Source organism: Populus alba, chromosome 16, assembly GCF_005239225.2.
Source record: "Populus alba chromosome 16, ASM523922v2, whole genome shotgun sequence".
In the NCBI taxonomy this organism is placed as follows: domain Eukaryota; kingdom Viridiplantae; phylum Streptophyta; class Magnoliopsida; order Malpighiales; family Salicaceae; genus Populus; species Populus alba.
Window position 1 is genome coordinate 10,904,704 of NC_133299.1, and position 13,415 is coordinate 10,918,118.

The 13,415-nt window shown below is 35.6% G+C and overlaps 1 protein-coding gene across 6 annotated transcripts; it reads left to right on the forward strand.

Annotated features, from left to right (window-relative positions):
• Positions 1-362: 362 nt before the first annotated feature.
• On the forward strand, positions 363-12,898 carry LOC118044980 (E3 ubiquitin-protein ligase UPL7). Of its 6 annotated transcripts, none has more exons than XR_004686896.2 (16): positions 363-638; positions 746-868; positions 940-1,189; positions 1,359-1,951; positions 3,288-4,277; positions 4,358-4,692; positions 5,204-5,482; positions 5,588-5,840; positions 8,079-8,249; positions 8,333-8,425; positions 9,317-9,424; positions 9,772-9,888; positions 10,894-10,983; positions 11,089-11,205; positions 11,674-11,722; positions 12,442-12,898. XR_004686896.2 is itself a non-coding variant. In XM_035053450.2 (15 exons), exons 1-14 carry the CDS (start codon positions 609-611, stop codon positions 11,170-11,172), a joined length of 3,516 nt encoding a protein of 1,171 aa, XP_034909341.1. In that variant the 5' UTR covers positions 363-608; the 3' UTR covers positions 11,173-11,205; positions 12,442-12,898. The 6 variants fall into 6 exon arrangements, 2 of the variants coding, with proteins under 2 accessions (XP_034909341.1, XP_073261205.1); XR_012168129.1 differs by having other exon boundaries at positions 11,674-11,721; positions 12,400-12,898; XM_035053450.2 differs by lacking the exon at positions 11,674-11,722.
• The last annotated feature ends 517 nt before the right edge of the window (positions 12,899-13,415 follow it).

Genomic DNA, 13,415 nt, shown 5'->3' on the forward strand with positions numbered 1-13,415 from the left:
ATAAAAATATTATTTTTATATGTTTTCTAAAAATATTAAAATATTCATTAGTTTTTATTCTTTGATTTTTTAAAAAATTTATGTTTTTCAGATTTATTTTTTACAAGATTATTTTGATTTTATTATAATTATTATAAGTTTGATTTGTTGATTTATGTTATTTTTATATTTTTTTAATTATATTTTTTATATTAAATTGATTAAAAATCATTCAATTATTTTTAAAACTAACAAATTAACCAAATTATTAAAATAATTATATATCAAATATATTAAAATACAATTTACTCATCCAAATAACCTTTTACAATTGAAGTGCACACGTAAATGAAAAAAAATCTATATTTATACTATTCAAAATACTGTATTATCAATTTTATTCTTCAAAATACCATCTCTCATTGGAAATGCTAAATGCTATGAAGAGGAAAAGAAGGTGATGAAAAATCGAGATCGAGATCGAGAGAGGAATCATCAAATAAAATATCAAGTACAAGTAGTCGTGGTTTGTTGCCATCCGAAAACAGAAGGCCGTGTCACTATTGATCCTATCGCACATTTTCACTACTAAACGCTCATATCATCAGCTCCGATCCAATCCAAGTCCAATGGACGAAACACCATCTCGCAAGCATCAGGTTTTCTCTCTCTCTGTCTTCTTTTGTTTTTTTGAATTGGTTTCCTTCATCAGTCAATCAATATCTGAACTGAAACTGGATTAAAATGTTTGATCTGATGAGGTTAGGTATCTTTAAGAGGAGCAAGTGCAAGGGAGATTTCAAGGGACGCGCTTCTCCAGAAAGTCTCTCACGAAAGAGAGCTACGCAATTATGCTAGACGCGCTACTGCTTCTGCTATCTTTATTCAGGTTAATTAATTAACCAACTTTTTATTTATTTAGTGGCCATAATTGATTTTGATTATTTTGTTCATATATAGAGGGTTTGGAGACGCTTCATTGTAACAAAGAAAGTAGCAGGCGAGCTTCAATTAGAATGGGAAGCAGAAGCAGCATTGGTGAAGAATGATTTAACCATAATGAGTGGTAGCTGGATTTCCACTCGCGTTTTGAGACCTTTCCTTTTCTTTGTTCACTGTTTATCGACCCGGCATCACAAGATTCGCGATGCAGATATACCCTGCCTCCACACGTGCTTCAAGCTTCTTCTTGAAAGCATCAATTCTACTGGTACCCCCACCCGCCCTGTTTTTCTATTTTCATTTACATCACCGCATTTCATTGGAGTATACTAATAATGCAACATCATAAATTTAATTTTTTTACTCATTTACCCATCCTTTGGAAATGCCTCTTTTATACTTGGTATAGAATTGATGTGATGCAATCTCTCGTGCAGATTTAGGCAACAACTTTTGCGCCCTGGCGCTGGGTACACCAGAAGAGAGAAGAACGTGGACTTACCAATCTCAGAAGCTCGTTTCTCTATGCTCAATTATCCTAGCTAATTGTGATAAATCTCATCAACGGGCTCAAGATATCATGGTTCTTACCTCTCTTGCGATGCGTCTTCTTGTTGTCTTAACTGATCAGAAGTGTTGGAAAAGCATTGCCAACAATAGTCCCAAGGATGCAGATGTAGCATGGAAGGATTTGGTCAGGTTTATGGCAAGACCTAAAAGTGGCTTGTACTTATCCATTAGACGATACATTAACAATTTGGATATTCATTTTTGTCCACAAACAAGCACACTGGCACAGACAGATGATAGATTCTTGATCACTGCAAGTGCAATAACTTTAGCTCTAAGGCCTTTTAACGTGACAAATTTTGATTTTATTGGCCCTGACGTGGTGGACATCAATTCTGCCCCTGCACAGTACTATTTGTTTCTACTCACAATTCCCTGGCTCACTCAACGTCTGCCAGCTGTTCTTCTACCCGCTCTGAAGCACAAGTCTATTCTCTCACCATGTTTCCGGACTCTACTGGTAAGGATCATTGAGATTCGAGCAAAATCTTGCTAATGATTTATTTCAGTAGATTTGTTTTAATATTTTTCTTTCACAAAATAATTGCTTATTTCTTGTTTTTGCTACTTATCCATAAGCGTACCTACATGTGTGCTCTATGATCAGCCAATGCCAACTGATTCAGTTTTTATTTGTATGCCTGTGCCTTTTCTGCCCGTTTTGATCGACGTAGTAAAATGCTTCAACTAAGGGTAGGTTACAGGTGTAATCTTATCCAGTTTATGGAGAGATGAACTATACAAATTGGTTTGTCTGCTATTGAGGTTTAGACGTGGAAAGTACTCTTGAAGCTTTGTATGTCCCAGTTCAGAATTAACAATCTTATCTATAATTGTCTAGCTTTCATATTGTATAGCATATCAGAAATACGTGATGATTAGAGAGAGGACATTGCAAAAAGATTGGTCCCTTTAACTTTCCTCTGGAAACGCCATCCTTTTGCTTATAGCATGTAAAATGGAAAGTTGTTATATTGTGACCTAAGAAATTCATATCCTGCAAAACAAGCTGCTCTGAAACATGACTTTCTAAATTCTGATCAAACTGGAAATGTTTGTGCAAAGTGTTTGTCAATGGTTCTATTGATTGGATCCATATTCTCTCACTTTACGGTACTATACATTGTTTTTTTCAACTTACCTTATCTAGGCTGTCTGCATAGATTCAGTCCTGTAAGTTGGTCTATTCTAGATATGGTTCTCTACTTGGAGTTGAGCCTTCAAATCCAAAGTGAGGTCACCAGGCAATTTTACATCAGCTCAATCATTAACTTAAAAGCCTCTAAAAACATTGGTAATTTCTTTTAATTCAAATTTCCCTGATTCCTATCTCATTGCTGACCAGAAGAGATTGGTTGAGAATTTTGCAGCAATTAACTATTATTTCTGATCTATCAAACCAATGAAGCTTATCTTCCTATTTTCTCTATATAGTAAAGCATTGCTTATTGAGGTCTTTTGATTTGTAATACTAGCATGAGAAAAAGAAAATGTTGATCAATTGATAGTCACCCTTTCTTTTGTTGTACGTATCTGAGCCACTGAATAAAAGATGTAGCTTAATGGATTGAACTTTATGGTGTCTGTAGCTAAATTAGCCCATTAAAGCCTGTTAGTTATGCAGCACATCCTTTTGATAGATTTCCATGCATGCTGAGCTTAAAGTAATAATATGGACCTTAACTTGTCTTGTATTAAATTCCTGAAGTCTTTGAAGTCCTATTGTTCTTGTTTATTGATTTTACATATTATTAAAAACATGTGGGGACTGATCAAACTGTGGCAGATGATGACAGATATTGAGAGATAATATTTTAAAGGAGATGTCAGAGATGGATCAATTGAAAATCCTGCATTCTTCCAAAGCAATTCCGCCAGTTGGTTGGGCTCTTGCAAACACCATTTGCCTAGTCACAGGGGATGAGAATGATTATGTGGAACCTGGAAGCCTCAATCAAGGACTGGACTACGCAGTCTATGTCCATGTTGTGATCATTCTTGCTGAAAACTTCTTGTCATGTCTTGATGATGGTGGATGGACTGAAAGGGAGAACCAATATGCTCAGGTCATTGCAGCATCTGCTGAGCCCTTTGGTAAAGCTTTGTGTGAGATTGAAACAAGTGCCTTAAAGATGACATATGTGAGCTTACTCAGACCTGTTTGTCAGCAGTGGCATCTTACAAAACTTTTGGCAATGTCAAAGATGGATGCCATTATTAATGGGGATGAGACTTTGCCCACAAAAACTCTGAAATACTCAGGAAAGTTGAACCTTCTTGGTATTGCATATTTCTATTCTTGCATGCTCCGAATATTTGCAATCTTGAATCCTACAGTTGGGTCATTGCCTGTTCTCAATATGCTGTCATTTACTCCTGGGTTTCCTGTTACCCTATGGGAAGCATTGGAAAATTTACTTTTTCCTGGACAAGGAGACATTTCTGTGGTTAATGATTTTCATACAAGGAAAGTTTCAGCAAACAAAAATGACGGGTTTCTCAAGAAACAACAAAAACAACCCAGTAAGGATGGAGGTAATAAGTTGGTCAACGCACTCCATAAACTTACAGGAAAGTCACAAGCAGGGCTAGATCACGGAGATTCAGTTAATGGAAATCCTAGTGCACAGGTTGGTGACGATTTGCATGATGCTTGGGATGTAGAACTGTTAAGGTGTGGTCCACAAAAGATTTCAAGAGAAATGTCATGTCTTCTTCATTTGTTCTGTGGGACCTACTCACACCTGCTGTTAGTTCTTGATGACATAGAGTTCTATGAAAAACAGGCAAGGTTTTTATTTTATTTTGTTGTCCCTGGCCATTTGTAGTCTATATTATTTACTTGTGCACTTTTGTGGCGATTTAGGTTCCATTTATGTTGGAGCAACAACAAAGAATTGCATCAGTGCTTAATACCTTAGCATACAATGGCTTGGCCCATAGTACAAGTCAGCAGGATAGGCCCCTTATGGATTCCGCGATCAGATGCTTGCATTTAATGTATGAAAGGGATTGCAGGCATCAGTTCTGCCCCCCTGTTTTGTGGCTTTCACCTGCTAGAAAGAGCCGGGCTCCAATTGCAGTTGCTGCCAGAACTCATGAAGCTATGTCAGCTAATATAAAATCAGATGATGCTCTGACTGTTCCAAGCATGGGTTCTGTAATCACGGTGACTCCACATGTATATCCATTTGAAGAAAGGTAAGTATAAGATACCTAATGGCTGTCATCTTGATTTTGTTCACTGTATTCACAGCAAAGTCCTAGAGTTGCAAATCACCAAGATGATCAACTTGTGTTTGACCTAACTCTTTCTATAAATGGGCATTTTTCTTTTTGTTCTTTTTTGTATTCTTCTCCATGAAAACCTGTATTTCTTTTCTGTCTTTTTACCCCTAGAAAGAAAGCATTCCACTGTCTTTGTGGAGTTCTCTAAATCAGCTTCCAATTTCATTCCTAGTCTACCGGTTGAATGTTAGTCTTGCTTGTAGCTTCACATCTTCATGGGATCTCTCTCTCTCACACACAGTTTTTGGATGGTGTATTTGCATGGTTTATTACTCTTCTTTCATGCATCCCTGTTTTCACCAAATTTCTTTTTCCCATGGGACCATTTGCTTTGATGGCCTTCACAAATTCATTATTTTTGTTTAGTTTTGGTTTTGTTTCCATGTTCCAAGCTGTTTGCTGACATCATGGATTATCCTTGCAGGGTTCAAATGTTTAGAGAGTTCATAAACATGGATAAAGTCTCTAGAAAAATGGCTGGTGAATTTACAGGACCTGGTTCACGAGCTGTGGAGATTGTAGTTCGTCGCAGTCATATTGTTGAAGATGGATTTCAGCAGCTTAATTCTCTTGGGTCAAGGCTGAAGTCATCCATTCATGTTTCATTTGTTAGTGAATGTGGCCTTCCGGAGGCTGGTTTGGATTACGGTGGGCTATCTAAAGAGTTTCTGACAGATATATCAAAATCTGCCTTTTCCCCTGAGTAAGTTTGTCCTGGTGTTTCTACTTTGTTTCTTTGATTCTTCCATTATGTACTCTCCTAGAAGCAGCCTTTTAACCCTCCTTTTACATATTATTACTGTTAAAGGCATGGGCTATTTTCACAAACCTCAACTTCGGAGAGACATCTAATTCCCAATCCAACTGCAAAACATCTAGAGAATGGTATCCAGATGATTGAATTTCTCGGAAGAGTTGTTGGGAAAGCTCTTTATGAAGGAATATTACTAGATTACTCCTTTTCACATGTGTTTGTTCAAAAGCTGTTAGGCCGATATAGCTTTCTTGATGAACTATCAACACTTGATCCAGAGCTGTACAGGAATCTCTTGTATGTGAAGGTAAACCCTTGTCAGGAATCACACTGTGGGCGCATGCATGTTCCTGATATATAATTTCTTTGGTCCTGCATTTTTTTAGTCCATCAAATCTACTAATCAACTTATAAACATGAATGTAATTTTATGGGTTAACTTTAGGTAGTTGCATTAAAATATGCTTTAAATGCTGTAGTTAGATAACGAGATTGCTGATTTCTGGACAACCAGGAAATAAGAAGATGATGCTTCTAGAAAACAGCTTAGCGTAGGTGGATGAATGTTGTCAAAATAAAAGTAACCAGAAATTTGCATGCTCTAGATGACCTAGAAGTACCCTTGGGATTAGATGATGAGCAAAGCATTTATTATTGTCTACAACAAAATTATGGCACAAATATTATATTCCAATTATGAGTACCATACACAATGTTAATAAATGAAGTCATACATGTAGATAGCATTTGGTTACTATTCAGAGATAGAAGAAACGAGGATGCTGGAGACAAAGGAGGCATGATAGAACAATAGAGGAGACAAGAGTTGTTTTTCTTAGTAAAGTATAAGATAGAGTGACTGTCTCTGTGTCTTGTTTGGTTGATAGTGGCCAAAACATAATAAAATATATAAAAAGCATTTTATACTTAATATGTTTCACTATCAAACTACACATTTTAAAAAAATAATTTGATATTATTTTTCTATTTTAGTTTAAATCGAGTGTGAAATTAATAATAATATAATAACTCTAGTTATAAAACGAGGATCGACCTGCTAGGTTGCCCCTAAACCTAGACAACTTGGAGTCTGGACCGGTTCGTATTTAAGAAAAATTAGAGGAAGGATTGACCCACCCTAACTCGATCAAAAACCCAGGTTGACCCGTGATCAGGTCAATCCGGTTCAACCTAAAAAAATCCTTGTTTTGATGCTTTTTAAATAAAAAATTAGGGTAGACCCTCTCTACTCATGACCCGGGTCTTGCCCTGGGTTAACCCCTAGGTCAGATTTATTTTAAAATTATGATAATAATTACTTTTATCTTTGCATGTTTTAGTTAGACAAGTTTGGAATTAAGAGGTTTTTACAATTATAGTTTAGGGATAAAAAATAAAAAGTATCTTTGGAGACATGTTACCTCTGTACCTCCTGTTTTGAAGGTATAAAAATTCACTCCAAAATTATCTCACAAATTATCTCACTGTCTTCAACCAAAAACATTTGTCTCCAGTATCTCAGTAACCAAACACCTACCATATATAGATGCTTTGAACTAGAAATATCTTTTTATATTATTGAGAATACAATTGTGCTGTTTGCTTGAATGCATTAAACCAACGTGAACAAAATCAAGATATTGGCTGATCAAGCTCACTCCTTTAACTGCTAAGCTTATTTCTTGGAATATCTAGGGAAAAAGTTTTGTTTCTCCATTTCTATATAGTTGGAAAGGAAGTGAATTGAAGCATATGAGAGGCCAGTAGAGGGTAAGGGTGTGCCACGTGGCAAGTCATAACAGTGCTCTGCTCCATAAGATTCTGGAGTGTTGAGCTGCACTGTTGGATGAGGGCTGCTATAAGTTGTTGAATGACAAAACATCACCTACCAGTAGATCCCAATTTCTTTAAAAGCATACAGGCAAAAAGATAGAGAAGGCTTGGGAAAGGAAGAATAGGTAAAGAGAATTGATGACTAACAAGAGAAGAGAAGGAAGTAAAATAGGTGATGATTGGAGCAGAACAGTTGGGGGATGGGAGGTAGGGCAGCAGACAACTTGTAATATTGTTAAGTTCGTTCTATTTACAGGCTTCTAAGCAAGCAACATGGTGGCATTCTTAAACTCAAATTGCCATACTGAGATTATTGTGAAATGTTTAGTGAAATATTATTTCATTATTTTTAAAACTAATGACAAAACTAGTACAACTAACCTAAGAATACTATGCCATGTTATTTGAGAGTGGCTTCCACTTCATGTGTTCTTGTAGAATTTGCGAACAATCCAACTCGTTGCATAGTGAACTCTTGTTGGAAATAAGGTATTGTTGACAACTGACTGCTTGGTTAAACCACATCGATTGTTTGTATGTATGTCTTCAATTTATTAGTTCTTTGTGTTTTCTGCTATACTATAAATGTCTTGCATGTGCTTAGGTGCATTCGCACCACTGGACATATAAATTCTCAAATCTTGATGTTTTATACTCAGCATCCCAGAGGTCAGTCCATCTAATAGAGTCTCGTAACATGTTGTAACTGCAGCATTATGATGGTGATGTCAAGGACCTCTCCCTTGACTTCACAGTCACTGAAGAATTATTTGGTAAACGGCATGTCGTTGAGCTGAAACCTGGGGGCAAGGATGTTTGTGTGTCAAATGAGAACAAGATGCAGTATGTTCATGCAATGGCTGATTATAAACTCAATCGACAGGTCACTAATTTCTACCTTTTGGAAATATGGAATTCTATCAGCTTGTTATGAGATTGACCTTATTATGACTATTCGGATTGCAGATATTGCCCTTTTCAAATGCATTTTATAGAGGGCTAGCTGATCTTATATCACCATCTTGGTTGAAGTTGTTCAATGCAAGTGAATTCAATCAGGTAGCCTCCATTGCATGCATATAGTCAATTACTTTTTCTGTTAATTTTGTAGTTCTTGGTATAATATTTTATCTGTTGATTTGAACAGTTGCCTTGTTATCACCTCTTTTAAGCATTTTACTCTTTCAAGATGAGAAATTCACTGCATCCTTGACAGGACGGGAATCCAAATGACAGCTAACAGCAACTGTTTAATGGATTTGGAGAACTCAATTATCATTATTTGGTGTTATAGTGCCTATAATGTGATAATATAATTGGCTGTTACTGTGAAAATTACATGTCAATAATTGTCCAATAATGGTCTACGTATTTATAAAATTTTATGAAAGATTTCCTAAAGTTTGTTTCCTTCTTTCGATAGTTACTATATGAGATTTAGCTATTAGAAATGTTATTATTGTATACATTTAGTGAAATCATTAGTAAAGAATGCATAATCAAACATTTGTTCAGACTTACCAATGATTAATGACAAGATAGCTGTAACCACTATTTAACACCTGTGAAGTCCACATTCCTGACTGCGACAGGACCTATTCTACCTAGAAGAAGATGATAAGCTATCCTTCTTGAAACTCAAATCTCCTGAAATTGGAAGTATGAGTTCAAGCCCTCCCACCGTTCTCCCAATGTAATGTAATTTGCCCGTGTATTTTTTGGAATTGATTTGTAGTCTTGTACGTAATTTATAGCAAAACCATCCTCTTCAATTTTTAAATACTTTCACATTCCTTGCGTTGACAAAATTAAGTTATTATTTCCTTCATACATTTCTATCTTTAGCATCATTTTTACCAACTCTTTCTTCTGTATAGGATCAATTTAATATTTTTTGAGGCTGGTGATCATTTTGTTTTTTATGTAGTAGGTTGGATTTCTTTTTTTCAGTTACTTTCAGGTGGTGACCTTGACATTGATGTTGATGATTTAAGAAATTACACACGATACACAGGTGGCTATTCTGAGGGGAGTCGAACAATTAAACTTTTTTGGGAGGTATTGCCCTGTAATGGAAGTTGAATGACTTGATTTTTGTATGTCTTGAACTTCAGTTTGTGTATAAAAGATTAATAAGCATCTGATCCTGACCCTTCATTCTTTTCCTTCAATTTAGCATGCAAATACTTTATTGAATGATAGAAAAATCTACTAGTAGCTAGACTGCATTACAAAAAAATAAAAATAGATTCCTTTAGAAAATCACACGTCTTTTGGGCATAATCTCGTTAGTCCATGCTTCAGGCCTCGTGAATTCCCAATTTTCAAAGTTTTATCATTTAGAATATTTACCTGAAATGATCCTTTAAAAAAAAAAAAATGTTGCTTACTGTTATTTGCTTCAGGTAATTAAAGGATTTGAACCAAATGAACGCTGCATGCTGCTTAAATTTGTGACCAGCTGTTCTCGAGCTCCATTACTTGGGTTCAAACACTTGCAGCCATCCTTTACAATCCATAAGGTATGCTCTTGATTTTTGCATCTTCCAGAAATATTAGATCAAAATTCTTATTGCATAGGATCTATATTATTTATTTTAATTTATAGTGTCTTTGGCAATAGTAATGAGGCATGCTTTGGCTACATCATGAATTTCCTAACTTCAGATAGCATCTGAAGGCATACCACAGTAACTTGGTTCTTATGTTGTGTGGAATGCATATCCATATTTACAATATTGAAGATAGGATAGTGATAGGATATTTTTTTTGGTTAACGAGCCACATAAAGAAAAATTCTGTTTTTATTTTCAATGTCACATCTCAATTTCAAAAAGAAAAACTTTCTGCCTTAGTATGTGCATACAACAAGATGCCCATTTGTATTGAAAAATGGTTATTTGAACAAGAAGCAATAAACGGGTTAAGGCTTGTTTTGTTTGAACAAGAAGCATCCTGGGAACACCGAATAATACATGGGTCCTTCTGTACAGCTTGCTGGGGCCTTCTGATTAGTAATACATTAAATATGGCATGCCAAACACGTGTATTGGAAAAGAATAGAAGCCAGGCTAGCAGTTGAACTTGAGCTTTTTCATTTTCCCAAATATTTCATGCCCTCTGAACTAGCAACTTTATATTGAGTACATACATATGGTTTTGGTTCTTAAAGATAATCCCATGTAGTTTGTCGGTATTTTCTGCAACCAATTGTTTCCTATAGCATATAGCTTTGAGGAACTATTGCTGGTTTCTTTGTATCTATTTTTATTGGATTCGCATGCTCTCCTTTTCAAAGCCATCTTCACACTTCAACCCTTAACCTTCTTTAGAAGGACTGATATATATATATATATATATATATATATATATCTTCTTATGAATGATTCCATTACCATGATTGTCAAATCTGAAGGTTTTAAATCGGAGTTTTTTTTTCTCATTTTAAACACCCCATGACCCTCATGCAAAACCCAATGGGCAGCCAAAATCCATACTGGTTGAATCTGAAATTTGATCTTATACAGGTCTCATGTGATGCCTCTCTTTGGGCAACAATTGGAGGACAAGATGTGGAGCGGCTTCCATCAGCTTCTACCTGCTACAATACTCTCAAGGTACTCTTAGTGCAAACTCCTAAAGTCAGATTCAACAACATCAAATACCTTTTATCTAACCTTGGCTTGTGTCTGCCTTTTTCTTGTTTTCTTGAATGGTTACAGCTTCCAACATACAAACGTGCAAGCACTTTGAAAGCAAAAATTCTTTATGCAATCAATTCAAATACTGGATTTGAACTTTCTTAAGGATCCCTTGATCTTTGACTTGTTTTGGCTAAGGTGAATTTCTTGCCTCTTCTTAAATCCATAACTTTATACTCAATTGAAACTGGATTTTTGATTGCCAACTGTTACTATCTTGACAAGCTTACTTTATTCTCTAGCTGATCCTTTTGGTCACAATCAGCATTGGCCATAAAACCGAAATTGAAATCTTATTAAGTTGATGAATAAATGTCTTGAAACACGCAGAAGTACTGAATAGCCCTGTTACTAGCTAACAAGGTTTCACATGGCCATGAGAATACTTCAATTGTTAATTTCATTCCATAGTTTTTTGGGCCCTCCAAAGTAATATCCTTTTATGTTTGTCTTTATATTCTTTTGTGATATCATACCTGAGAAAAACAGCTAAACCTTTGCATGCAATAAAAAAAGAAAGTAAACATAAATTTGGAAATTATATATGAAATTTGATATCATGAATCATTTCATTAATTTTGCAACCTATTTTTTTTACATAAGCAGGTATCATGTCCCCGCAATCTTAGTTAAATTATGTTATTTTGAGTATTAGGTAAACCTCTCTGTTTTCTTCTTCTTCTTCTTCTTTTTTTGTGAAATATGTTTGTTTATATTATTATTATTATTATTATTATCAAAAGATACCACTAGAATGTTTTTTCTTTAAAAAGTTGAGAAATAGATTATTACTGAGAATTATAATGTGTAAAATTGGCATCTTGGATATAATCTTAATGAAAGAAAATAAAATAAAAGGTTAATCTGGTCAAAGTATAAAATAAACCTAATGTGTGTGATTAACAATTCAAGAAATGATAAGTGCCACCCATATATTTTAATAGCGTTTTCATGTATAATGCTTGCAAATGTCATAGGAGTAAATTGTTCTAGCTATGGTAGGTTTAGCTCTAAAAGATGACAAGGCATCCCTGTTCAAATATATCACGGCCAAGGCCTGGTTAGCAGCTTTAGAGGATGAAACTCATACCAAAAATTGTGCAAACCTGATAATGCAGTATGCAGAGCATCTCTAGTATAATAATTCTACAGTAAGCCTTTCTTGACATGAAGAACCCTGTAACAAAATTATGAATTGAAAATAATATTAATGAAGGTCTGTGTGCCCAGAAATCTTATTGGACTTTGGTATAGTGTTTTCAGCTGTGCATGTCATTTGAGTAGTCAAATGATCAATCATTTGACTGTTGATTCTCTGTGTTCTGGAATGTGGGTTTCCCATTGCATGATGCATTGACTAGCTACTTTCTGCAGAGGGGGAACCTTTTGATTATCGCTGGCCTCCTGATCATTTTCTAGAGTGTGGTAGATATCTAAGGCCACAGTTTGAGGCAGGGGAGTGCGTTGACCAGGACACCTCACAATTGCTGTTAATTTGTAGTTGAACAAACTAATCTCATGGTTTAGCCACTTAAACCACTGTTGCTTCACGCATGGGACAGGTTGTGAGCTTCACGCAAACACCTCTTTTTGGCTGCATGGTTGTCACTCCAATCCTTCTTGCTCCGAGTCCTTCAATATTCAGTCTCTACACCTTGTTGGAAACAACTTTGTGCTTCAAAGAAGATAAAGAAGAGGATCGCATTTGTCCTGGTATTCAAATCTCTCTAGTTGTGTGTGCATATTTGAGAACAGCATCATGTAATTAATGCTTGTAGTTTATTATTCTGGAATCTCCCATCATTGAATATAGATAGATTGATTTGTGTTATCCGTTTGTGGAGTCAATTAATCGTGTGCTGTGATTGTTTCATTTTCATTTTTTTTTAAATCAAAAACATGTTGGAAAGAAATTTGGAGCAATACCTGAATAAAATTGTAGGAATTCGTGAGAATATCTGAAAATCGTTCTGAGTAGAATTCATTAGGGATTCGCATGTAAGAGTTCTGAATAAAATCACTGCTGTATGCCTTTAGCTTTGGTTGAGCCCAGTTTTACATAAACAACGCTTTCTCAGCTGATTTTCCATCTAGCTTGAATTAGACAAAGGAGTGAAGTGTCGGGGAGGTTTAGAAACTTCACTCTCTCTCAATCTCCTGCCCAGGAAGGATGAAAAGCGCAAAAGGACAAGATGGATGTCAAGTCATCCATCTAGTCTCTTACACACGTAGGAAGGATGGAGACAATGGGAGGATGGAGAGCGCAAAATAAAAGGATGGATATAAATTAATCCATCTAATAGTCTGGCTGACATAGCGAGAGCAAGAATGGAGATCGATACATATTA

Excerpts from the sequence above, each read along its gene's own strand:
- LOC118044980 (XM_035053450.2), top strand. The coding sequence starts at position 609 with ATGGACGAAACACCATCTCGCAAGCATCAG. Across the intron at positions 4,278-4,357 it reads TAGAGTTCTATGAAAAACAG|GTTCCATTTATGTTGGAGCA; the intron begins GCAAGGTTTTTA and ends GTGGCGATTTAG. Across the intron at positions 5,483-5,587 it reads AAATCTGCCTTTTCCCCTGA|GCATGGGCTATTTTCACAAA; the intron begins GTAAGTTTGTCC and ends TTACTGTTAAAG.